General features: G+C 45.3%; 1 protein-coding gene across 3 annotated transcripts in view; it reads left to right on the top strand.

The window, feature by feature from the left end:
- HK1 (hexokinase 1) overlaps positions 1–25,992 on the top strand; it is a 123,780-nt gene that overhangs the window by 53,116 nt on the left and 44,672 nt on the right. For all 3 annotated transcript variants that reach the window (XM_029060221.2, XM_029060222.2, XM_039911522.1), the window contains 6 exons: positions 2,346–2,508; positions 12,851–12,999; positions 18,503–18,622; positions 20,955–21,050; positions 25,110–25,209; positions 25,294–25,477. In XM_029060221.2, coding sequence (XP_028916054.1) covers positions 2,346–2,508; positions 12,851–12,999; positions 18,503–18,622; positions 20,955–21,050; positions 25,110–25,209; positions 25,294–25,477 — 812 coding nt within the window. The remainder of the gene's footprint in view (positions 1–2,345; positions 2,509–12,850; positions 13,000–18,502; positions 18,623–20,954; positions 21,051–25,109; positions 25,210–25,293; positions 25,478–25,992) is intronic.

The raw sequence follows: 25,992 nt of genomic DNA, 5'->3' as shown, positions 1-25,992 counted from the left end.
CTCCCCCTCTAGACTGTAAGCTTGCTGTGGTCTGGGAATGTGCCCGTTTAGTGTTACATTGTACTCTCCTAAGTGCTTAGTATAGTGGTCTGCATACAGTAAGCGCTCAATAAATATGACTGCCTGACTGATTACTCCCCCAAGCTCTTAGTACAGTGATGTGCAGAGAAGCAGCGTGGCTCAGTGGAAAGAGCCCAGGCTTGGGAATCAGAAGTCATGGGTTCGAATCCCAGCTCTGCCGCTTGTCAGCTGGGTGACTGTGGGCAAGTCACTTAATTTCTCTGTGCCTCAGTTACCTCATCTGGGAAATGGGGATTAAGACTGTGAGCCCCACGAGGGACGACCTGATTACCCTGTATCTCCCCCAGCGCTTAGGACAGTGCTCTGCACATAGTAAGCGCTTAACAAATACCAACATTATTATTATTTGCCCACAGTAAATGCTTAACAAGTACCATTGATGATGATGATGAGGGAGCAAAACTAAAAACGTATTCGTACTGGGACAGCCAGGCATTAAAACGGCCTCCCCGGGGAGTGGGCGTTACAGGAGGACGTAAGGGGATGGGAGTTGCCCCGCCTGACTTGGCAGCCAGAAGTGGACATTGGGAGCCCCCTCAAGGGTCCTTCCTCCAGGTCGGGGGAGGGCGTCCAGCTGGCCGAAAGGGATGGAGCAGTGGGTGCGTGGGTCGGCCTTCCCCTCGCCTTCCCCTTCCCCGAGGTGGTACCACTCCAGCTCCGAGCCGCGGGGCCGCAGGAGCAGACGTTGCTGCTGGTGGGAGACTGGTTGCCTGGCACACTGTGGCCCAGGTCCTGCCCTGCAGCAGGGACAAGGCCACTCCTTCGCCCGCACAACTTCTCGGAGGCCTCACACCAGAGAGGGGCAGTTAGGGTCCTGCGCCTCTGAGGAGCCCCCGGACCAGAGCCTCCAGTAATAATAATAATAATGTTGGTATTTGCTAAGTGCCTACTATGTGCAGAGCACTGTTCTAAGCGCTGGAGTAGATATAGGGTCATCAGGTTGTCCCACGGGGGACTCACAGTCTTAATCCCCATTTTACAGATGAGGGAACTGAGGCACAGAGAGGTTAAGTGACTACAGTCACACAGCTGACGAGCGGCAGAGCGGGGATTAGAACCCATGACCTCTGACTCCCAAGCCCGGGCTCTTTCCACTGAGCCACGCTGTTTCTCCACCGAGCTAGCCCACAGGGAGGCTTGATAATAATAATAATGATCATAATAATTATAATACTTGTTAGTAGTTGATGGATAGAGAACGAGCCTGAGAATCAGGAGGTCATGAGCTCTAATCTCGGTTCCGCCACTTGTGTGCTGTGTGACCTTGGACAAATCGCTTAACTTCCCTGGGCCTCAGTTGCCTTATCTGTAAAATGGGGATTAAGGCTGTGAGTTCCATGTGGGACAACCTGATTACCTTGTGTCGACCCCAGCGCTTAGAACAGTGCTTGGCACATAGTAAGTGCTTAACAAACACCATAATTATTATTATTATAATTATCATGCAAGATAATTACAGTTTAAGTATTGAGAGTCTGAGCCCCATGTGGGACGGGGACTGTGTCCAACCCGATTTGCTTGGATCCACCCCAGTGCTTAATACAGTGCCTGGCACATAGTAAGCTTTTAACAAATACCACAGTGATTTTTATTATGAGGGAGAACAGGGACGTAATCCCCATTTTGCAGCAGGAACTGAGGCACATAGAAGTCAAGTGAGTTGCCCAAGGTCACATAGCGGGTGTGTGGTGAAGTTGGGACTAGAACCCAGTCCTTTGACTCCCAAGTTTGGGCTCTTTTCACTAGGTCCCTATGCTTGATCCCAAAAAGAAAAAAGAGCATCCACTTTGACAAATAATTCCTACCTGAATGTCTGCCCCAACACTTCTTGTTTTCCCAGTGTGGTCTTCCAGATGGTTCTGGTGTACGCTCACATTTTTAAAAAAATGATATTTTCTTAAGCATTTTATTGTGCCTCAGGCACTATACTAAGAGCTGGGGAAGATACGAGCTAATCAGGTTAGACCCAGTCCGTGCCCCACATGAGGCTCACAGAATTAATCCCCATTTTACAGATGATGTAACAGAAGCACAGAGAAGTTAAGTGACTTGCCCAAGGTCACACGGCAGACAAGCGGCAGAGCCGGGATTAGAACCCAGTTCCTGCTGACTCCCGGGCCCGTGCTCTATCCACTAGGCCATGCTGCTTCTCTCCTCTGCTGAACTTGTGCCAGCCACGAGATGACATTACCAAAAACCAACCAAATGATATTTCTCAACATCCAGTTCTCATTTTGGCTGGTTTTTTTCTCCTTCCTCTCCAGATTGACAAGTATCTCTATGCCATGCGGCTCTCAGATGAAACCCTGCTGGACGTCATGGATCGCTTTAGCAAGGAAATGAAGAACGGCCTTTCCAGGGATTTTAATCCAACAGCCACCGTCAAGATGCTGCCGACCTTTGTGCGATCCATTCCTGATGGGTCAGGTAAGGAGTACATCGGGATTGCCCTTGTGCACGTTAACTTTGCATGGAAATGAGATGACGATTGTAATAGTAATATATTTATTATGGACTTTACTGTGTGCCAAGCACTGTACTAAACGCTGGGAAAGAATACACTAGACTGTGAGCTCACTGAGGGCAGGGAACGTCTCTTTCAGCTCTGTTGCGTTATACTCTCCCGAGTGCTTCTACAGTGCTCTGCACATAGAGCTAAGTAAATGCCATTGATGATGGGGATTGAGGGTGGAAATGAGACCCGATCCCTGCCCTTCGCAATCTAAAATGGGCAAAATCAATCCTTCCTCCCTCCCTGTTTTAGGAATAATGATGACCGTACTTTTTAAGCACTCAATTTTTGCCAAGTACTGTACTAAGCACTGGAGTGGATAGAAGCGAATCAAGTTGGACCCAGTCCTTGTCCCATATGGGTCTTAGTCTCAATCCCCATTTTACAGATGAGGCAACTGAGGCACAAAGAAGTGAAGCGACTTGCTTCGGGGTCTTAGAGCTGATAAGTGGCGGAACAGGATTAGAATCCATGACCTTCTGACGCCCAGGCCTGTGCTCTATCCACTCCGCCATTCCCCAAGTAGACTGTCATTCTGTGAATGTTTCTACAGAAACGTTCAGGACATGTAACGCCCCCCGCAAAAAATCTCCAGTGGTTGCCTATCCACCTCCGTATTCAACAAAAACTCTTCACCATTGGCTCTAAAGCTCTCCATCACCTTGCCCCTGCCTACCTCACCTTGCTTCTCTCCTTCTACAGCCCGGTCCGCATACTTGGCTCCTCAGGCGCTAACCTTCTCACTGTGCCTCCATCTTGGCCTGTCTCGCTGCTTACCCCTGGCCCGCGTCCCGCCTGTGGCCTGGAATTCCATCCCTCCTCAATCCCGCCAATTACTCTCCCCCGCTTCAAAGCCTTATTGAAGGCACTTTTCCTCCAAGAGGTCTTCCCAGACTAAGCCCCACTTTTCTTCATCTCCCACTCCCTTCTGCGTCGCCCTGACTTGCTCCCCTTGCTCTTCCCCCCTCTCCCAGCCCCCCGGCACTTATTTATATAGCGGTAATTTTATTTATTGTATTGAAGTCTGTTAATGTGTATTGATGTCTGTCTCCTTGCCTCTAGAATTTGAACTCGTTGTGGGCAGGGATTGTCACTGTTTATTGGTGTACTTTCCCAAGTGCTTAGTACAGTGCTGTGCACACAGTAAGCTCTCAATAAATACGATTGAATGAATGAATGAAGCAGTGTTGCTATCTGCTCGGATTCTGCCGCTGAAAGAAAGTAAATGTCACTCCGTAGAGGTGTATTAAAGTCCACTGAGGTCATAATCGTGGGTACTACTGTAGTGCTTTTCAGATGGTGGCCTGGGAAGATCCTTTTCATGGGCCATGACAGCTTCTGGGAAGCCAGTTGGGAGCAGGGGTCATGAGGAAAATATAGAGAGGAAAAATAGAGAGATAGGTCCTATTACGACTTCCTTTTGGAAATAAATGGTCTGTAGGGTGTTTTGACCCTGTCCAACCTGATTAACTTGTATGAGCCCCAGCGCTTAGAACAGTACTTGACACATAATGATAATAATTACGGTTCTTGTTAAGTGCTTACTATGTGCCAAGCACTGTTCTAAGCGCTGGGGTAGATATAAGTTAATCATGTTGGACACAGTCCCTGTCCCACCAGGGGCTCCCACTCTTAGTCCCCATTTTACAGATGAGGTAAGTGCAGCCCAGAGAAGTGAAGTGATTTGCCCCAGAAGTGGTGGAGCTTCTGACTTCCAGGCCCGTGCTCTGTCCACTAAGCTATGCTGTTTTGCCTAACAAATAGAGCGATAATAATAATAATATAGTGCATATTAATGGAAGAAGTTTGAGGACCCTCATATTAAATAAATGGCAGGTTGGATCAGGTTGTGGTTTTACTCTACTTGGACAAGCCATTCAAGAGGTTTGAATAAGTTTTAATCCTCAGTACTGTATCTCCCTTTGAGGAAGGGAAGAGGGGAAATGGAGAAAAATCAATCCTCTCTCCTTACCCCTCTCCCCTCTCCCCCATTTGTGTATTGCATTATGCAATGCCATTTATATTTAAAATGACACACATGCTAAAATTGTTTTGAGTGTTTGACTATGATCTATTCCAGTGTTAGGTTTCTTTGTGAAGGAGGAGAACGTTAGATGTTCGATTTTTATTAAAACACGCACATTGTTTCTCTATCCCATTCTCCTGATGTGAGGGATAAGAAAATGCATCTTTTTTGCACCTCACACAGTGGAAGTCAGAAAAATAGCAGCGGTTGTGGCTGATGTTTATTTATTCCAAGGGCTGTGTTTAGTGAGCAGACAGGCTGGAACTGGAAAACCCGTTGACTCTCCTCTGCTCTGCAGTTTGCCTTTTGGCATAAAACTGTAGTGATACAGAAGCCAGTGAAGGGACGGAACACTTTGTATGTTTAGACATCCAAGGGTGGTGATCGGCAGTGGTTACTTTTTGTCCACGAATTGAAATTTACTCCTGTGTGGTAGCTTAAAAATCTGGGAATGGTTTTGCCCTGATTCTCTGACAGGGATCTCGATCACTCAGCTTTTTAATTTTTTACTAACTGATGAAGAATCACAGGCTTTTACTGGGATTGGGTATCCTACTTGTCCCAGTACTGTCGCTTCTCTGGGCCTCAGTTACCTCATCTGTAAAATGGGGATTAAGACTGTGAGCCCCCATGTGGGACAACCTGATTCCCCGCCACCTAAAACTCAACACGAGCAAGACTGAGCTCCTCATCTTCCCTCCCAAACCCGGTCCTCTCCCAGACTTCTCTATCACCGTGGATGGCACGACCAATCCTTCCCGTCTCTCGGGCCCGCGATCTCGGTGTCATCCTTGACTCGTCCCTCTCGTTCACCCCACACATCCTATCCGTTACCAAGACCTGCCGGTTTCACCTCTACGATATCGCCAAGATCCGCCCTTTCCTCTCCACCCAAACGGCTACCTTACCGTTACGGGCTCTCGTTATATCCCGGCTAGACTACCGTGTCAGCCTTCTCTCTGACCTCCCTTCCTCCTCTCTCGTCCCGCTCCAGTCTATTCTTCACTCCGCTGCCCGGCTCATCTTCCCGCAGAAACGATCCGGGCCTGTCACTCCCCTTCTTAAACGACTCCAGTGGTTGCCTATCGACCTCCGCTCCAAACAAAAACTCGTCACTCTAGACTTCGAGGCTCTCCATCACCTTGCCCCTTCCTACCTCTCCTCCCTTCTCTCTTTCTACCGCCCACCCCGCACGCTCCGCTCCTCCGCCGCCCACCTCCTCGCCGTCCCTCGGTCTCGCCCATCCCGCCGTCGACCCCCGGGTCACGTCCTCCCGCGGTCCCGGAACGCCCTCCCTCCTCACCTCCGCCAAACTGATTCTCTTCCCCTCTTCGAAACCCTACTTAAAACTCACCTCCTCCAAGAGGCGTTCCCAGACTGAGCTCCTCTTCTCCCTCTACTCCCTCTGCCATCCCCCCTTTACCTCTCCGCAGCTAAACCCTCATTTTCCCCTTTTCCCTCTGCTCCTCCACCTCTCCCTTCCCCTCCCCACAGCACCGTACTCGTCCGCTCGACTGTATATATTTTCGTTACCCTATTTATTTTGTTAATGAATTGTACATCGCCTCGATTCTATTTAGTTGCCATCGGTTTTTACGAGATGTTCTTCCCCTTGACTCTGTTTATTGCCATCGTTCTTGTCTGTCCGTCTCCCCCGATTAGACCGTAAGCCCGTCAAACGGCAGGGACTGTCTCTATCTGTTGCCGACTTGTTCATCCCAAGCGCTTAGTACAGTGCTCTGCACATAGTAAGCGCTCAATAAATACTATTGAATGAATGAATGAATGTGTGGTTTATTCTCACGCCTTTACACCTGGAAGGAGAGTTTGGCTTAAGCACTTTTTAAAAAATCTTCAGCCTCAGTGGTCAGCTAAGACTTTTCATTCATTCATTCATTCAGGTGTATTTATTGAGCACTTACTGTGTGCAGAGCACTGTACTAAGCGCTTGGAAAATACAATTTGGCAACAGATAGAGGCAATCCCTACCCAACAATGGGCTCACAGTCTAGAAGGGGGAGACAGACAACAAAACAAAACAAGTAGACAGGCATCAATAGCATCAAAATAGATAAATAGAATTATAGATATCTATACATCATTAATAAAATAAATGGAATAATAAATGTGTACAAATAAATGCACGTGCAGTGGGGCAGGGAAGGGGGTAGAGCAGAGGGAGGGAGTCGGGGCGATGGGGACGGGAGGAGGAGCAGAGGAAAAGGGAGGCTCAGTCTGGGAAGGCCTCCTGGAGGAGATCTTTTCTGTGCAAAGGGGAGTTACTTAGACTGTGAGCCCCATGTGGGACTGGGGCAGTGTCCAACCTGATTAACTCGTATCTACCCCAGCCCTTAGGGCAGTGCTTGATACATAGTAAGCGCTTGTCAAATATAACAATAATAATAACAGGAAAGCAACTGGGCCTTTGGGACTTTGTAAAGGAGGAAATGGAAATGATTTAGGTATGAAAGGACCCAAGAACAGTTTTCTTGTCTTCGATTTGTCAGGGTGGAGTTGACCTGTCCCCAAAGGTGCTAATGCTTCGGTCGCTGAACCTCTTTGGTTTTTTTTGCACTTCTTTCATTTCATGAGCTGCATTCCCTAGACACACACAGCTCTGTGAAAGCCTTTGTCAGAGCTGGATAGAAAGAGCTCATAAACCACCTCTAGATTCAGATCTCATGACCAGGACTATTTCCCAAGGTTTATATGCTAATCCCAAGGGCACCAGGATCCCTTTCTTCCTCCTGTCATCGGAGGGTGCGTCCTCAGGCTGTTCCTCCTGTCCTCCCCAAAAATGAGGTTTGGAATCCAAGTCCTGCCCTTTTGTTAAGGATGGCGAAACACAAATTCTCTTTCAACCCCGACTCCTTTCAACTCTGTAAACCAAATTTGACCTGCTTAAATGGAAAGCGTGAAGTAGTCAGCACACTTTAATCTGAAAATCTTAATGCTGGCCTTAATCAAAATGCAAATACATATCCTTGAAGAATCATCATAATTCCCCATAACAGTCAATCAGATGATTATGGTACAATTGGAAAATATTAATCACAGCTTCTGTTGGAGGAATTAGTTACTGAGTAATTGGTGTTTTCCCAAAGCTTAGATGTTTGTGTTAAAGCTGAGTGTGTAGTAGAATTCTTCTTTGCACCTTATTTTAGTATAGTTTTTGTGGTTGATGGACAAATTGGTGAGTTGTTTTTTTTACTGAGGCATTCAGAAGCACAGAGAAATATTATTAGTCATTCCCAGAAAATTAATTTGTAGTCATTTTAATTAGCTATTCCTGAGTAAGCAGTAAACTCTCTCATGCCACTTTTCACCACTGTTGATGTAGCTAAACAAGGTCTTTCTTGCTTTAGACGTTTTGCCAGGCTTTCTGGTGATTCTCATAAAAAGATTTCTAAGTGCATTTCCAGTATAATTAGTTGTAGCTGAGTCCTAAATGGAAGACGGTTGTTTCTTTTTTTAATGGTATTTAAGTGCTTGCTCTGTGCCAGACACTGTACTAAAGCTCTGTGGTAGGTACGAGATAATCAGGTTGTATATAGTCTACGTCCCACATGGAACTCACACCCTAAATCCCTATTGAACAGATGAGATAACTGAGGCACAGAGAACTGAAGTGACTTTCCTAATGTCCCACGGGAGACATGTGGCAAGGGTTTTAATCCCAGCCTTCTGACTCCCAAACCCATGCTCTTTCCACTAGGTCACGCTGCTTCTCTTTTGATTTACTTTTGTGTAACATTTAAAAAGACAGGATTTGGGTGTGAGTCCAAGAAGCCTTCCCAGACTGAGCTTCCCCTTTTCCCTCTGCTTCCTCTCTGCCCCCCCTTCACCTCCCTTCAGCTAAGCCCTCTTTTCCCCCCCTTTCCCTCTGCTCCTCCCCCTCTCCCTTCCCCTCCCCTCAGCGCTGTGCTCGTCCGCTCATTTGTATATGTTTTTATTACCCTATTTATTTTGTTAATGAGATATACATCCCTTGATTCTATTTATTGCTATTGTTTTAATGAGATGTACATCCCCTTGATTCGATTTATTGCTATTATTTTTGTCTGTCTCCCCCGATTAGACTGTAAACCCATCAGTGGGCAGGGATTATCTCTATCTGTTGCCGAATTGTCCATTCCAAGTGCTTAGTACAGTGCTCTGCACATAGTAAGCGCTCAGTAAGTGCTATTGAGTGAATGAATGATGATGCTCACGTTCATTACTTAGAGAGGAAAATACCACCTTAAAAATCTAATGGTCAGAACTGATTTGTGAAGTAGGGCATAGGCTGACATTTCAGAAGGGTAGGATTGGTTTGGCCCATATCCTAGACCAGGCTGAGCTTCAGGTAGGCATCTGGCTCTGTTTGCTTTCCATCTTCACTGAAAATCATGACCGTGATGAGGCGGTGGAGGGTTAATAAGGGCTTTCTGATGTTCATCTAATGAGCCTCTTAGTTCTCTGGAAAAGGAAAACGCCTGGAAGAGTAGCAGAAAATTGGAAATAAATAGGTGAGGGGGTTTTTGAAGGGAGCCAACCAGTGCTAGGAGCCATCAATTGAATCATTTTTCCCCCCCGTGGTGGGCTTTGAGCAACTCGCTAATGGCTCTCTGGGTTAGGACGTCCTCATCTCATCTGGAAAGCAAGGTAGATGAGTTCACGGTGGTTAAATATTTCCTGATCTGCAAATGAGAGGGTCTAAACACCATTACTCCGAAGCAATGCATTCCTTCCCCTTCAAGAGGCACCAATAATAAAGACTGGTGGAGACCTCAAACCCAAAAGAAAATTGTGTTATACAGTACCGATTTCTCTAATCTGCAATTCATGCTATTGTATATCTGGCAACTCCCATTTGTGAGGGTATAAAGGATTTGTTTTTAACCCTGTTTTGCCCTGTAATTTCAGAGGGAAGCAGCGTGGCTCAGTGGAAAGAGCCTGGGCTTGAGAGTCAGAAGTCATGGGTTCTAATCCCGGCTTTGCCGCTTGGCAGCTGTGTGACTTTGGGCAAGTCACTTCACTTCTCGGTGTCTCGGTTACCTCATCTGTAAAATGGGGATTAAGACGGTGAGCCTCACGTGGGACAACCTGATTACCCTGTATCTACCCCAGCGCTTAGAACAGTGCTCTGCACATAGTAAGCGCTTAATACCAACATTATTATTATACTTAATTTTGCAATTCACTTTTCTCTCTGACTCCAATTCCTCGTGTTGGGTTTTTTTTTTTTTTGTCTCGGATGGTGTTAATGCTTATTCTGTGCCAAGCACTGTATTAAGCACTGGGGTAAACACAGGGTAACCAGGTTAGACAGAGTCCCAGTCTCACATGGGGCTCAGGTTCTCTCTGTTGGCATTAAGGAGGAGCAGAGGAGAGCACTCACCGTCTGGTCAGTTAAAGATTTTTGCAGAGCCTTAAGGCCAGATTTCAACCCGAAGAAAACTAGTGTAAATACCCTGATAAAGTGTTCCCCGGGTCTGTAGGATAGCAGGATTCCTTTTTTTCAATCCTTTTTTAGTTAGCTTCAGATCCAGGTAGACGGAGAAACCTGACTTGAAATCCAACACTTCCCTTGGGAAAATGAATTAGTGACAAATAAGAGAAGCACGAGCCTGGGAGTCAGAAGGACCTAGTTTCTAATATCGATTCCGTTGCATGTCTGCTTCATTAATTCATTCATTCCGTTGTATTTATTGAGCACTTACTGTGTGCAGAATACTGTACTGAGCACTTGGGAGAGTACGATATGACAATAAACAGACACATTCCCTGTCCATAATCAACTTACATTAATGTAATGTAAATATATTAGATTTACAGTAATATGAATCAGTAAATTACAGATACGTACATAAGAGCTGTGGAGTAGGGAGGGGGTTGAATAAAAGGAGCAAGTCAGGACAAAGCAGGAGGGAGTGCTGTGTGACCTTGGGCAAGACACTCTGCATCTCTGTGCCTCAGTTACCTCATCTGTAAAATGGGGATTAAGACTGGAAGCCCCTTGTGGGACTGGGACCGTGTCCAGCCCCGTTTGCTTTAATCCACCCTAGCGCTTAGTACAGTGCCTGGCGTGTAGCAAGCACTTTCATTCATTCAATCATATTTATTGAGCACTTACTTTGTGCAGAACACTGTACTAAGTGCTCAGAATGTACAATTTGGCAATAGATAGTGACAATCCCTGCCCAGCAATGGGCTCACAGTCTAGAAGGGGGAGACAGACAACAAAACAAAACAAGTAGACAGGCATCACTACCATCAAAATAGATAAATAGAACCATAGGTAAATGCACATCATTAATAAAATAGAGCAGTAAATATGTACAAACATACACAAATGCCGTGGGGAGGGCAAGGGGGTAGAGCAGAGGGAGGGAGTAGGGGTGATGGGGAAGGGAGGAGGAGCAGAAGGAAAGGGAGGGCTCAGTCAGTCTTAAATACCACTATAGTAATTATTATTTCTACAGTTTCCTCCCTTCATTCTAAGCATTTAAGATGTTGCTTAATCTGAAGGAGAACGATAATAATGGAACAGCTGCCCAGATGATATTAGGAAATGCTCAAAAAAAAAAAAAAGTCCCACAGAAGAGAAGCCTGAGGCCCTGGTGTAGAAATAACCAAGACCAGCCTCTGCCTTAAGGTGCACATGGTGAACAAAACCTTGTGCTGTCCCTGGAGGGTTTCTTTCAAGTGACATGGAGTCCTAAAGTCCTAAATCTACTGTTTCTCTCTTGTGATTCACAAACAGCCTTATTGAAGGCTCTTCTCCTCCAAGAGGCCTTCCCTGACTAAATCCCCCTTTCCTCTTTTCCCAGTCCCTTCTGCATCACCCTGAATTGCTCCCTTTATTCATCCCCCCTCCCAGCCCTGAAATTACATACCTGTAATTGATTTATTTAGAGTGGTGTCTGTCTCTCCTTCTATACTGTGTGTACGCATATCTGTTAAGCATGTGCATACACATTTTAAAATATGAATATAAAATAAATTATGTGTAAAATTGGGTTCCCTACTGACTGAGATTTTTTTTAATGCTACAACTTGGAAGTTAGGTTGAAAAGCTGTGTTGCCTAGTGGAGAGAGAATGGGCCATGGAGTCAGAGGACCTGAGTTCTAGTCCTGGCTCCGCCACTTGTCTGCTGCGTGACCTTGGGCAAGTAACTTAACTTTTCTGTGACTCAGTTACCTGTCTGTAAAATGGTGATGAAGACTTTGAGCCCCGATGTGGGATGAGGACTGTGTTGAATCTGATTATCTTTTATCTTGTATTGTATCTTGTGCTTTCCTAAGTGCTTCGTACACAGTAAGTGCTCAATAAATACAATTAGATGGATGGGCCAGTTAATGAGACATTTTAGAGAAATGACTCGTCTACTTTCTGCCCAGATGCCAGCATTCGACTTGGAAATGGGAAAGGACATTTTGGAAGCATGGCGGATTCAGAGGGGGTGGAAATACAGACTCCTAGAGTGTTGCAAAGGGGTGTTGAACCTGTTGGTTTGAATGTAAGGAAATGCCATTTAGTAGGTATGAAGCTGAGCAAAAAGCACTTTGAGAGTGGTGGAAGTTGTGGGTAACTTGAAGCACTTTACTCCTTGAAGTCAGGCCCTAGAAGTAGGTATCACAAGCTATTTTCTCAGTGAAAAGTCACAACTCTTTATTGTTCCGCTCTCCCCACCCCCTCTCTTTCATAACTTGAACTTGATTTCCCAGAATCTTCATCTCTGACAGATGGTCAGAGATTCTAGAATTGCATTCCAGTATAATGATATTCTCTGTACAGGGATTTAGCACTGTGTTAAGACTTTCTTTCTTTCTCTATGGTATTTGTTAAGTGCTTACTATCTGGTAGGCACTGTACTAAGCAGTGGGGCAATTACAATATAATTGTGTTGGGCACACTCCCTGTGCTATGTAGAGCACATTATGGGCAGGGAACGAGTCTGCCAAATCTGTTGCATTGTATCTTCCAAACGCTCAGTACAGTGCTCTGCGTATAGTAAGTGCACAGTAAACACCATTGATTGATTACTAGGGCTCACAGTCTTAATCCCCCTTTTTTAAATGAGGTAACTGAGGCACAGAGAAGTTAAGTGACTTGCCCAGGTTCACACGGCAGGTAAGTGATGGAGGCAGGATTAGAACTCACGACCTCTTACTCCAAGGCCCTTGCTTTTTCCATTAGGCCACACTGTATATGTGATCACTTGACTATGTATTGCCTCCTTCAACAGAAAAGGGAGATTTCATTGCCCTGGACCTTGGTGGATCTTGCTTTAGAATCCTGCGGGTGAAGGTGTCGCATGAGAAAAAGCAGACTGTGCAGATGGAGACGGAGATTTATGATACCCCTGAGGACGTCATGCATGGCAGTGGGTCTCAGGTGGGTTTCCCATGTCTTTCACTCTTGCCTGATTTTTCCAGTCTGAAATGTACACCAGGTGAACCATATCCCGCCGGTAATGTAATAGAAAGATTTCTTCGGTGCTCAGAGGGTAGTTCTGCTGGAGGTTCTTGAGGAGTAAGGAGACGTGATTTGATCTTTAGTTTTAGAAAAATGATCTGAGCAGCAGAGGAGTACCATATGGAGTGGGGAGAGACGGGAGGCAGGGAGGCCAGCGGCAAGGCTGATGCAGTAATCAAGGCAGGATAGGATAAGTACATGGATTAACACAGTAGCAGTTTGGATGAAGAGGAAAAGGTGGATTTTAGTGCTAGTTGTCAGGTTGAACCTCCAGGATTTGGTAACGGATTGAATGTATAGACTGAATGAAAGAAATGAGTTGAGGATAACTTCAAGATGACATGTTTTTGAGATAGGGAGGACGGTGGTGCTCCATTCATTCATTCATTCAATAGTATTTATTGAGCGCTTACTATGTGCAGAGCGCTGTACTAAGCACTTGGAATGCACAATTCGGCAACAGATAGAGACAATCCCTGCCCATTAACGGGTTTACAGTCTAACTGGGGGAGACAGACGGACAAAAGCAGACAACTTAATCACGATAAATAGAATCAAGGGGATGGACACCTCATTGGAGAAGCAGCGTGGCTCAGTGGAAAGAGCACGGGCTTTGGAGTCAGGGCTCATGAGTTCGAATCCCAGCTCTGCCACTTGTTGGCTGTGTGACTCTGGGCAAGTCACTTAACTTCTCTGTGCCTCAGTTCCCCCATCTGTAAAATGGGGATTAAGACTGTGAGCCCCACGTGGGACAACCCGACTCCCCTATGTCTATCCCAGCGCTTAGAACAGTGCTCGGCACATAGTAAGCGCTTAACAAATACCAACATTATTATTATTATTAACAAAATAAATAGGGTAATAAAAATATATACAAATGAGCACAGTGCTGAGGGGAGGGGAAGAGGGGGGGAGGAGCAGAGGGAAAGGGGGGAAAAGGGGCTTAGCTGAGGGGAGGTGGGGGGGCAGAGAGGCAGCAGAAGGAGCAGAGAGAAAAGGGGAAGCTCAATGTGGGAAGGCTTCTTGGAGGAGGTGAGCTCTCAGTAGGGCTTTGAAGAGGAGAAGAGAGTTTGGCGGAGGTGTTTTCCAGGACAGCGGGAGGACGTGGGCCAGGGGTCGACGGTGGGATAGGCGTGAACGGGGGACAGTGAGGAAGTGAGCGGCAGAGGAGCGGAGGGTGCGGGATGGGCAGTAGAAAGAGAGAAGGGAGGAGAGGTAGGAGGGGGCAAGGTGATGGAGAGCCTTGAGCTCCATACAGTGATGGGAAAGTTAAGGGGAGGACAGGGTTTGGATGGGAGGATGAGGAGCTCCGTTTAGGACATGTTAAGTGTGAGGTGTTGGTGGGACGTCCAAGTAGAAATGTCCCGAAGGCAGGAGGTGATGTGAGACTGCAGAGAAGGAGAGAGATCAGAGCTGGAGATGTAGATTTGGGAATCATCTTTATTGAGATGGTAGTTAATAATAATAATAATAATGTTGGTATTTGTTAAGCGCTTACTACGTGCCGAGCACTATTCTAAGCGCTGGGGGAGATACAGGGTAATCAGGTTGTCCCTCGTGAGGCTCACAGTTAATCCCCATTTTACAGATGAGGGAACTGAGGCACCGAGAAGTTAAGTGACTTGCCCACGGTCACACGGCTGACAAGTGGCAGAGCTGGGAGTCGAGCCCATGACCTCTGACTCCGAAGCCCAGGCTCTTTCCACTGAGCCACGGGAGCCAATGCGTTCTCTGAGGGACTGGATTTAAGAGAGAGAGTAGAAGGAAACTGTGAACTGAGCTTTGAAGGACTCCCGCAGCTAGAAAGTGAGAGGCAGAGGAGGAGCCCATGAACGAGACTGAGAATGAGTGGCCAGAGAGGAGGAGAACCAGGAGAGGAGAGTGTAAGTGAAGTTAAGATTAGATAATGTTTCCAGTAGAAGAGGGCGTTCCACAGTGTCGAAGCCAATTGAAAGGTTGAGGAGGATTCAGATGGAGTTGAGGTCATTGGATTTAGCCAGAAGGAGGTCATGGGTGACCTTTGAAGAAGGTTGTTTCCGTGGACTTAAGAGGGCAGGAGGGAGTCGAGGAGAGAATTGGAGAAGAGGAAGTAATAATAATAATAATTATAATGTTGTTACTTGTTAAGCGCTTACTATGTGCAGAGCACTGTTCTAAGCGCTGGGGGAGATACAGGGTCATTAGGTTGTCCCACTTGAGGCTCACAGTTAATCCCCATTTTACAGATGAGGTAACTGAGGCCCAGAGAAGTGAAGTGACCTGCCCACAGTCACAAAGCTGCCAAGTGGCAGAGCAGGGATTCGAGCCCATGACCTCTGACTCCCAAGCCCGGCCTCTTTCCACTCAAGGAGTTTGGAGAGGAATGGTAGGATGGAAATGAGCTGATAATTGGAGGGAGCTGAAGAGTCAAAGGAGGGATTTTTAGGATAAGGGTTACATGAGTATGTTTGAAAGCAGTGGGGAAGAAGTCAATGGAAAATGGACAGTTGAAGATGGTGTCCAGGGAAGGAAGAAGGGATGGGGGTCCAGTGTTTGATTAGGTGTAAAGGTGTGGGGTCAGAGGCATGGGTGCCTCCAGAGATTTTGAGAGGTGGTGGGAGATCGCCACTTTAGCTACTACTGTACCGGGAGCTCTGCTGGAGTGCAGTTACCTTCTTCAAGGAAGCTGATTTTGGTGGATAAGCCCCAATAGTAAATCATGAATGCCATAATGATAATAATTGTGGTATTTGTTACTGTATTGGTATGTTCATTTGCGTGCTAATTATTTGTTAATAATTATGGTATTTGTTACAAATTATGGTAGTGATTAGAAAGTATGGTATTGGTTACAAATTCTGGTATTTGTTAAGCGCTTACTATGTGCCAGTCACTGTACTTCATTCAGTCATATTTATTGAGCGCTTATTCTGTGCAGAGCACTGTACTAAGCACTTGGAATGGACAATTCGGCAACAGATAGAGACAATCTCTGCCCCACAACGAGCTCACAGAGTCCCTGTCCCTCGTGGGGCTCATCGTCTCAATCCCAGTTTTACAGGTGAGGTAACTGAGGCCCAGAGAAGTGAAGCGACTTGCCCAAGGTCACAAAGCAGGCAAGCGACAGAGCCGGGCTTAGAACCCATGAACGTCCGACTCCCAGAATGAATTAAGCATGTTAACTGAGTCAAGCGTGTGAGGTAAAATTATTGCAGCCAGTATTTGGGGTAGATGTAAGGAAGATCTTCCTGATAACGAAGTTGAATTAAACACGTGTAGAGGTTCTTGGGCAAATTGGAGGAAAGGATAGCCGTTCATATGGGTAGGATGATTTGGGAAAGTTTACCTGGGAAAAGGGGGATGGAGTAATAATAACTGAGTCTCCTGTTGAGAATAGCAGACAAGCCGGAGTCCTGAGTGAATCAGTCGTCAGGACTGAGAACCAGTGCAAGGAATTAGTTACAGAGCAGTCGGTTTGGCGGTGCCACTCACAGTCTCATCTCTGTCAGAGGCCCGAAGGGCATTAAGCAGATTTCCGGGCAGGAGTGTAAGCACCGTGGGAAATGCATCCAAACTCTTTTCGTAGAGACTAAAGGACCAGAAAACATAAGCTCGCAGTGGGCAGGGAACGTGTCTGCTAACTTAGTTGTACTTTATTCTCCCTAGTGCTCCGTCAGTAAGTCAGTCGTATTTATTGAGCGCTTACTGTGTTCCTTAGGATCAGTCAGTCGATTATATTTATTGAGCACCTATTTATTTATTGAATGTATATTTGATATGTTATTAGATCAGTAAATATAAATATTTTATTTTTTGAATATATATAGCGCATATTGATTGAACTCAGTGCTTGAGAGAATACAGTTCAACGGAGTTTGTAGACACAGTCCCTGCCCACAACGAACTCACGGTCTAGAAAGATGAGGGGAAAAGGAAGAAAGGAAGAGGGGTAGATTGAGGATGGAGAAGAAGTATATTTGGGATGGAGGCAGGAAGGAAAGGAAGGAGGTAGAGGGTAAACGGAGGGGGTGGGCTCAAATTGTCTCACCATAGACAATTGAGGTAACGCTTCCTAGAGGAGCAGGTTCTTCTGCCCGAACAACAAAGCAGGGAGGGGGGGAAGTCGACAGAAAAAGTGGAAATAGGGAACCCAAAACCCAGTTGAAATGATATGGGTTACAGGAGGGGGCAAAGGGGAGAGGAAAGGGGCTTATTTTGGGGTGGGAAATTCAGTGCCATGTCCAACATTGCTCCTGCTGACAAGCCCTACTGACCCAGCCCGGCTGTGTCCCCTTCTCCTCTACCATCCCTTCCATTCCTTCCATCTCCTTCCCAACAGACTCTTCCTTCTTACCCCTCTCTTCTTCCATCTCCTCAAGTCCCATTCCTCGCTCTCACAAGGTAACAGGCACATTACCCACCCACAACGAGCTAAGCGTTCAATAAATACCACTGATTGATTGATTGGCTTCTATCTAATGTCGATGCTGGGCCTTGTTTACATTATGTTAGCCAGTTATTTTTCAGGAATCATGCTGGGCCTTCACCCCACGTGGAGTGCCCCAGGTAGATTTTACAGCCAGAAGGCATCATGTGGATTCTAATCCTGGTTCTGCCACTTGTCTGCTGGGTGACCTTGGGCAAGCCCTTAACTTCTCTGTGCCTCAGTTCCCTCATCTGTAAAATGGGGATTAAGATTGTGAGCCCCGCGTGGGACACTGATTACCTGATATCTACTCCAGCATTTAGAACAGTGCTTGACACACAGTAAGCGCTTAACAAATACTATCATTATTATTATTATTATTATCATCACAACCCATAGCAGAGCCCCAGCAGACATTCCCTTACTTGCAGAGCTAGGATGCAAACCCAGGTTTCCTGATTCCCAGAGGTTTGCTCTTCCCACTGGACCAACAGCAAACTTCTGGACAAGTTGACTTTGGTTTATTTGATTCTAATAGGTTATTGCTCTCAAGTCATGAATGGAGCATACCCCGGTACAAAAAAAAATTCAGAATCAGTTATTTGACATTAACATTTACGTTGGCTGTGCATGTACATTCAAAGTACTTTTAATTATCATTTAGATATGAGATTGAGTAACATTCTGTGTTTTACCTTGGAAGTGCGGTTTTGAAAAGTGCTGTAACATCATGTATCAAATACCGTATGATCAGTTTTGAAGATTTCCTTTTAAAGTGGCTGTTTGATTGACGTCTCATTGCGTTTGAAATGATGCCCTCAATCTTCTTAGGGGCTCAGGGGTAGGTATTATGGGGATCACCATTCCTATAGCTTGGGAGAAGATTGTGGCAATTGTCATTTGAGTTCTCTCAAGCAGGTATTATTTGTGATAAGGCTGGAAAGAGGCATCTCTATCCTTATTATGTATCGTTCCCTCCTTCTTGACTGTTGGCGTCTTCCTCCTTGTTTCCATTAGCTTTTTGATCACGTTGCTGAGTGCCTGGGAGACTTCATGGAGAAAAAGCAAATCAAGGATAAGAAACTCCCCGTTGGATTTACATTTTCTTTCCCATGCAGACAATCACGAATAGACGAGGTAAGGTTACGTAAAAAAGAAAACTGTGTGTGGTTGAAAACAAAACCAGTTTCCAGGTTTCAGAGAAATAAAACCCTAAAGCGCTCTCATAAAACCAAAAAGATTTGAGCCATCATAAAAGAGTATTCATTCCTGAGAGATAGTTTATAGCTGAATCTTTTTGTTATTAAAAACCCTATTTATGAGTGAGGCCTCTGGTTAACGTAATTTTTTTAGTGATTTTAATTGTTGTATGTATTATAAAGTGAATAGTAATTCCTGAACACTTGGAGAGCAACTGTTAAAATTCATAAGCGAAACATTCTAATGCAGATATTGTTGGGGGTGGGGGTGGAAAGAAGTGCCATTCAGTGGGAAGATTGAGAAATTGAAGAAAATAATTTGTGCCTAATGATACCCAAATCACATTTTGTTTGATGATCTTAGTCCCGATTAGCTTAAATACTAGATTTTCTTAAAAATGCAATAATTTTTAAGTTTGGTTGAGGCATTAGAACAAGGTATAGTATTATAAATCATATGTCTAAGAGGACCAAGCTTCTGTTTGGTCATATGCCTGATGGAAGTGAGGCTACTTTGGGAGCTGCTGTATCTCCACTCACTATTAACTAACGTAGGGCAGAGTAGGATCCATGGTGGTCCCCTTTTGAGGATCAAGTGGCCAACTGCTTTTGTTCTCCCATAATAATAATAATAATGTTGGTATTTGTTAAGCGCTTACTATTTGCAAAGCACTGTTCTAAGCGCTGGGGGATACAAGGTGATCAGGTTGTCCCTCATGGGATTCACAATCTTCATCCCTATTTTCCAGGTGAGGGAACTGAGGCCCAGAGAAGTGAAGTGACTTGCCCAAAGTCACACATCTAAGTGGTGGAGCCGGGATTAGAACCCATGACCTCTGTCTCCCAAGCCCGGGCTCTTTCCACTGAGCCACACTGCCATAAGCAGCCTGGGCATCACTGAACCTTGTAAGCATTGCCAGGTCCCTTACCAGTTTGGGGAAATTAGATCCAGTGTAGTGTCAACCAATTTCCAGTCTTGTCAGTGAACACTCATTTAACCAGACTTTAGCCTTATCTTTTCTCCTCCTCCTCCTCCTCCTCCTTCTTCCTGGAGGCAGTTTTATTTTTGCAAATCCTGGCCTTCTTCATTGGATAAGGAGATTCACATTAACTACAGTTCCTTTTGGCGAACTGGGGTCTCCTTTCTCACTCAAACCTCTACGAAAAGCCCACCTCCCCAGAACCCTTGCAGATTAACCCCACTTGTCTCTAGTCACTCCACTCATTCTAGTAACTCCTCAACAGTAGCGTATGTAATGGTGAAGTCTTTGTTTCCGCCATTTCCGTTCCTGTAGAGGACTGTGTTAAATTTTTACTTGGGGAATGGAGACTCACACTCTTGAGTCCCCAGAGGGTGAATTAAGAGATTCGGAGAGGACCAAAAAGAGGGGGGATGGAAAGAGGAGGCAAAGAGTGTGTCTTCTATGGGTTCGTTTCTAAATTCAAAATTCTCAGCAATTTCTCTGTGGGATTGCCGAGGAGAAACTGGCTTCTAGGGAAAACCCCTGAGACTTAAATTTAAAGTGGGGGTGAACAAATGATCTGGGGAAGATAGTCCAGGTCATCTCTCTCCAGTGACAGTGTGTCACTGCCCCCTAATAGATAACTATATTTTATGACGCTTGTGCTTTTGGAATTTGTGGTTATAATTGTGTGTTTCTACAGTCCTGTCTCTTTTAGTAGTTTGTAAACTCTTAGTGGCAAGAACTGTATCTTGTTTTTCCTCTCTTAATTGTACTTTGTTCAACCAGAAATGTGCCCAGTAAATACTTTGACAGTACGCAGTGTTTTCCACTGGAGCTTTTAGAATCAGGAACTGCCAAAAAAAGTTTCAGAAGCAAGCAAGTTGTCACCCTATCTCAAAAGCAGCAACATCTGTCATTTCCTGGAAGTTCAGCTTGGAACAGGACTATTAAATGTCCACCCCCTTCCACACCTCTTTGACCCACTTTCACCTCAAAAAACCCACTCAGATCTCAGTCAAAACTCTCATTTGCAGGAATCAGGGCGCTTACACTTGTAATTGCAACAGGCAAATAAGCAACACCTCAGGGATGAGTGGGAGTGAGCAGATTTGCTTGGAAAAGTCCCAGTGTCATAGTAAGAGTTGAAGCTCTGTGTCAGCGTCTCGCTTTGGCCCCAAGGAGCTGTTTGATCTCGGGCAAGTCCCTTGACCTCTCTGGATCTTCGTTTCCTCATTTCTAAATGACTCTGCTTCCTTGGGGTATTGAAAGACTCGATGCCACATGCTATTTCTGATCCATTTGCAGGGTGTTCTGATCACCTGGACGAAGCGCTTCAAAGCCAGTGGAGTCGAAGGTGCAGATGTGGTAAAGTTGCTCAACAAGGCCATCAAGAAACGTGGGGTAATTTCTCTTTTAAGGTTTCTGAGATGGGCATGGCCACTTTCCAAGTTGCATAATAGACGCCGTTTGGTTATGACTGTGCTCTGAGGCACAAGAAAGTACATATATGCGTGAAAAAAGACAAGTAATGCATCTGGTCTATCCAGTTTGGAAGTCTACCTCCCAGTGGGATGACAAGGAGTGTTTAGGGATTTTAGAAGATATAACCAACTACTTCTCTAACTTTTAACATCTTTAACTTTTCCCTCCAAACACCCCTCATTTGACCTATCATTTGTGAATCAAACTAAATCCTATTTGAACCTTTCAACACCCCTGATTTTTTTCCTCTAAATCTGTTATTTTTCCCACTGTGGACCTTGATTTCATGAATAAATCCAAACCCTCCCAAAATTTATTAGCGTTTTATGCCTGCACAACTTTCTAAGATAACAAATTCCATATGCTCATGGCTATCTAGCATACTTTCACTAAGCTCTGAATGAGTAAGCCGAGCAGAGCTTTGAATTAAAAATATATACCAAAGGAATGACACAGTACTGTCAGATGACTACTACTTGGGGGATGTTTGTCAAGTTTATGGTAGGAAGATTTATTCTTCCATCTCATCATCTGGCAGGTGGAAACTGAAGTAAAATGTAAAATCTAGGTTATGGGATTTAAGTGAATATCACATTTTTATGAAGATGCTCTAGACTGTAAGCTCCTGGGGGGTAGGGACTGTATCTACCTGCTCTGTTGCTTTGTACTCTTCCAAGTGCTTAGTATAGTGTTCTGCACACAATAATAATAATAATAATAATGGCATTTGTTAAGCACTTATTATGTGCAAAGCACTGTTCTAAGCACTGGGGAGGATACAAGGTGATCAGGTTGTCCCACGTGGGGCTCACGTCTTAATCCCCATTTTACAGGTGGAGTAACTGTGGCACAGAGAAGTTAAGTGACTTGCTCAAAGTCACATAGCTGACAAGTGATTGAGCTTGGATGTGCTTAATTAGTATCATTGAGGTGGTTTTTTATGAATGTCTATACAAAATTATTTTTTGGAAGTCATTTTCTGAAGAAAATAATGTTTCTGCCCTAACTTTTCTAGGGAAAATTTAAAATTGCCCAAGTTAAGAGGCTTTGTCATGGAATCTAAACCCTAATTAGTCTAGCATCTTACCACTAGTATTGCCTTTAATTTTACCATATGTATTCTTGTTGGATTGCAAACATCCTGGGATTTTTGTGCACTTTACCCTTCTCTCCCCAACCTTTTCCTCCAAGCTAGACACTGCTGGTCTGTGGGACCTCAGACGGTCTCTAAAACAACCTGGTGGTTGGGATGGCAGTGGAGTACAAATCATAATATATTCCCAGAGTATTCATTCGTTCATTCAATTGTATTTATTGAGCGTTTACTATGTGCACAGCACTGTACTAAGCGCTTGGAATGTACAATTCGGCAACAGATAGAGACAATCCCTGCCCATTGACGGGCTTACAGTCTAATCGGGGGAGACAGTCAAAAACAATAGCAATAAATAGAATCAAGGGGATGTACATCTCATTAAAACAATAGCAATAAATAGAATCAAGGGGATGTACATCTCATTAAAACAATAGCAATAAATAGAATCAAAGGGATGTACACCTCATTAACAAAATAAATAGGGTAATAAAGATATATACAAATGAAAGGGAAAGGGGGCTTAGCTGAGGGGAGGTGAAGGGGGGGGCAGAGAGGCAGCAGAAGGAAAGGAGGGAAAAGGGGAAGGTGAGGAGGAAGGGCATTCCAGGACCGCGGGAGGACGTGGGCCAGGGGTCTACAGCGGGATAGGTGAGAAGGGGGGATGGTGAGGAGGTGGACGGCAGAGGAGCGGAGCGTGCGGGGTGGGCAGTAGAAAGAAAGAAGGGAGATGAGGTAGGAGGGGGCAAGGTGATGGAGAGCCTTGAAGCCTAGAGTGAGAAGTTTTCGTTTCGTACGGAGGTTGATAGGCAACCACTGGAGGTTTTCAAGGAGGGGAGTGACATGCCCAGAGCGTTTCTGCAGGAAGATGAGCCGGGCAGCGGAATGAAGCATAGACTGGAGCAGGGAGAGGCAGGAGAAAGGGAGAGCAGAGAGAAGGCTGACACGATAATCCAGCCGGGATATCATGAGAGCCCGTAACAGTAAGATAGCCGTTTGGGTGGAGAGGAAAGGGCGGATCTTGGCGATATTATAAAGCTGAGACTGACAGGACTTGGTGACGGATTGGATGTGTGGGGTGAATGAGAGAGCCGAGTCAAGGATGACACCAAGGTTGCGGGCTCTAGAGAGGGGAAGGATGGTCGTACCATCCACAGTGACAGGGAAGTCAGGGAAAGGACAGGGCTTGGGAGGGAAGATAAGGAGCTCAGTTTTGGACATGTTGAGTTTTAGGTGGCGGGCCGACATCCAGGTGGAGACGTCCCGGAGGCAGGAGGAGATACGAGCCTGAAGGGAGAGGGAGAGGACAGAGGCGGAGATGTAGATTTACGTGTCATCTGCATAGAGATGATAGTTGAAGCCGTGGGAGCGAATGAGTTCACCAAGGGAGTGAGTGTAGATGGAGAGTAGATGTATGAGGTATATTACACAACAGACTGTGTTTTCTTTACAGACCAATCAGGGTGAATTGTGTACAAATTTTCAAACTCCTTAAGTTTGCTTGAAGCCCATCGTAGTAATATTAATGCCAGTCTGAAGCAGGCGGGATATCTTCGTGTTATTTTTTGTTATTTTCAACCTGACTATATGTATTCAAGTAGATATACTGCTTGCCCTGATTTTTTTGTTGTTGTTGTTGAACTGGCTTGTTCAATTGATGGCCAGAAAATGAACCTCGTGGTTGCAAGTTAGAAGACATTTGTACTTATTCTCGCCTTTGAAACCAGTCAACTAACCTTATTAATAATAATAGTGATATCTGTTAAGCACTTACTATGTGCCTGGCAATGTACTAAGGGCTGGAGTGGATACAAGCAAATTGGGTTGGACACAGTTTCTGTCTCATGTGGGGCTTACAGTCTCAATCTCCATTTCACAGTTGAGGTAAGCTTGTTGTGGGCAGGAATATGTGTTTATTGTTGTATTGTTATATAGTCTGCACAGAGTAAGCACTCAATAAATATTGAATGAATGAATGAATGAAGTGACTTGCCCAAGTTCACACAGCAGGCAAGTGTGGATTAGAACCCATGAGCTTCTGACTCCCAGGCCTGGCTATATCCACTATGCCCTGCTACTTCTGCTTTTACATTTATTAACTAGTGGTTCCCAGATCTTGAAGCTCACAACACAATGGAATATCTTTATACCAGCCTGGGCAGTGAGGATGAGGAGACCTGTTGGGAAGGAATCCTCTTTTGCTGCTGTTGGTGGCATCTGTTGCCCCCAGGACTGAGAGCAAACATAGTCTAGGTGGAAGGGCACACCCTTCACCTGCCCTTGGCAAGGTTGGGGGTCACTGTTATTGCTTAGGGCAGGTAAGCTGCGATCCAGAACAGATTCAGTCTTGAAAATCCTGGTTTGAAGAAAACTGCAGAAGGAGATGCCAGGATCAGCAAACATTGAAATTAGACTGTGAGCCCATCGTTGGATAGGGATTGTCTCTATCTGTTGCCGAATTGTCCATTCCAAGCGCTTAGTACAGTGCTCTGCACATAGTAAGCGCTCAATAAATGCTATTGAATGAATGAATGAAAGTGATAAAGATCATGCCCTGTACTATGATATGGAGTCCAACTGTGTGCTTTCACAGAGCCCTTCCTGTTGTCCTTTTCTGATTCCACAACTTAAAATTGTTTTTGCTTGCCCATCATTTCAGTTAGTGTTAACTCTAGGAAAGAGTTTCAGCCCAAGGATCACCAAGAAGAAAATTAGTAACAATAGGGAAAGACTGAAAGAGCCGGGCTCTAACCAGGTGAATGTCCTTATAGTGTTTTGCGGGCAGTTTTTCCAGCGTATAGGAAGACTGAGAATCTTTGGCATAGAGTGTCTTAGGACCTAGCGGTAGATATTTCCTGAAGATAATTGTTTGTTTCCATCTTCAGGACTATAATGCAGATATTGTGGCTGTGGTGAACGACACAGTAGGAACCATGATGACCTGTGGTTTCGATGACCAGCGCTGCGAAGTTGGCCTGATAATTGGTAACCTGCCTTCCTTAGCTGATTGATGGAATTCAGGCTTAATTCCCTTATTCGCGGGTAACGTCTTTCGGCCTTCTCCCCAAGGTACCGGCACCAACGCCTGCTACATGGAAGAGCTGAGACACATTGACTCGGTGGAAGGAGATGAGGGAAGAATGTGCATCAACACAGAGTGGGGGGCCTTTGGAGACGATGGGTCCTTAGAAGACATCAGGACAGAATTTGACAGAGAGATCGACCGGGGATCCCTCAACCCTGGAAAACAGCTGTGAGTTCCAGTTCTCATTCCTTTTCTTTCCTCCGCAAAAGCAATTGCAACAAGGTCCTTGGAGAAATTGGGCCCCAAGGTGGATGTACCGGACGGAAGGCTGAAAAAGTTCGAATGAAGGAGAAGAACCCCAAGACCTTTTCCCATCTCGGGGAAATCCAGTCAGATAAGACTTATCTCCGTGAAGTCGCGGGGTTATTACATCTTTAAACTCTCCTTTAGCCATCTAAATAGCATGGAAGATTAAGAAAATTTCAGAAAGGTGGTGTTAGTGGAGTGCAGAGGATTCGATCTGTTGGGGACAATTTTCATGTACTCAACAGCATGCCAGGATTATCCCTCCTATTCCGAGTTCATGGTTGTCTATATTATGCATAAAACCATAAATCTGTCCACATTTACATGGGAGGGAGGGAATTTAGAACATTTACATGGAGAGAATGTAGAACAGAGCTGGTGGGGAATCAGCCATCATAGTCAAGTTATTTGTAGCCTGGATGAGTTTGTGGTTACAG

The sequence above is a fragment of the Ornithorhynchus anatinus genome, chromosome 3 (assembly GCF_004115215.2).
Source record: "Ornithorhynchus anatinus isolate Pmale09 chromosome 3, mOrnAna1.pri.v4, whole genome shotgun sequence".
Lineage (NCBI taxonomy): Eukaryota > Metazoa > Chordata > Mammalia > Monotremata > Ornithorhynchidae > Ornithorhynchus > Ornithorhynchus anatinus.
This window is presented reverse-complemented; position numbering and strand designations above follow the sequence as displayed.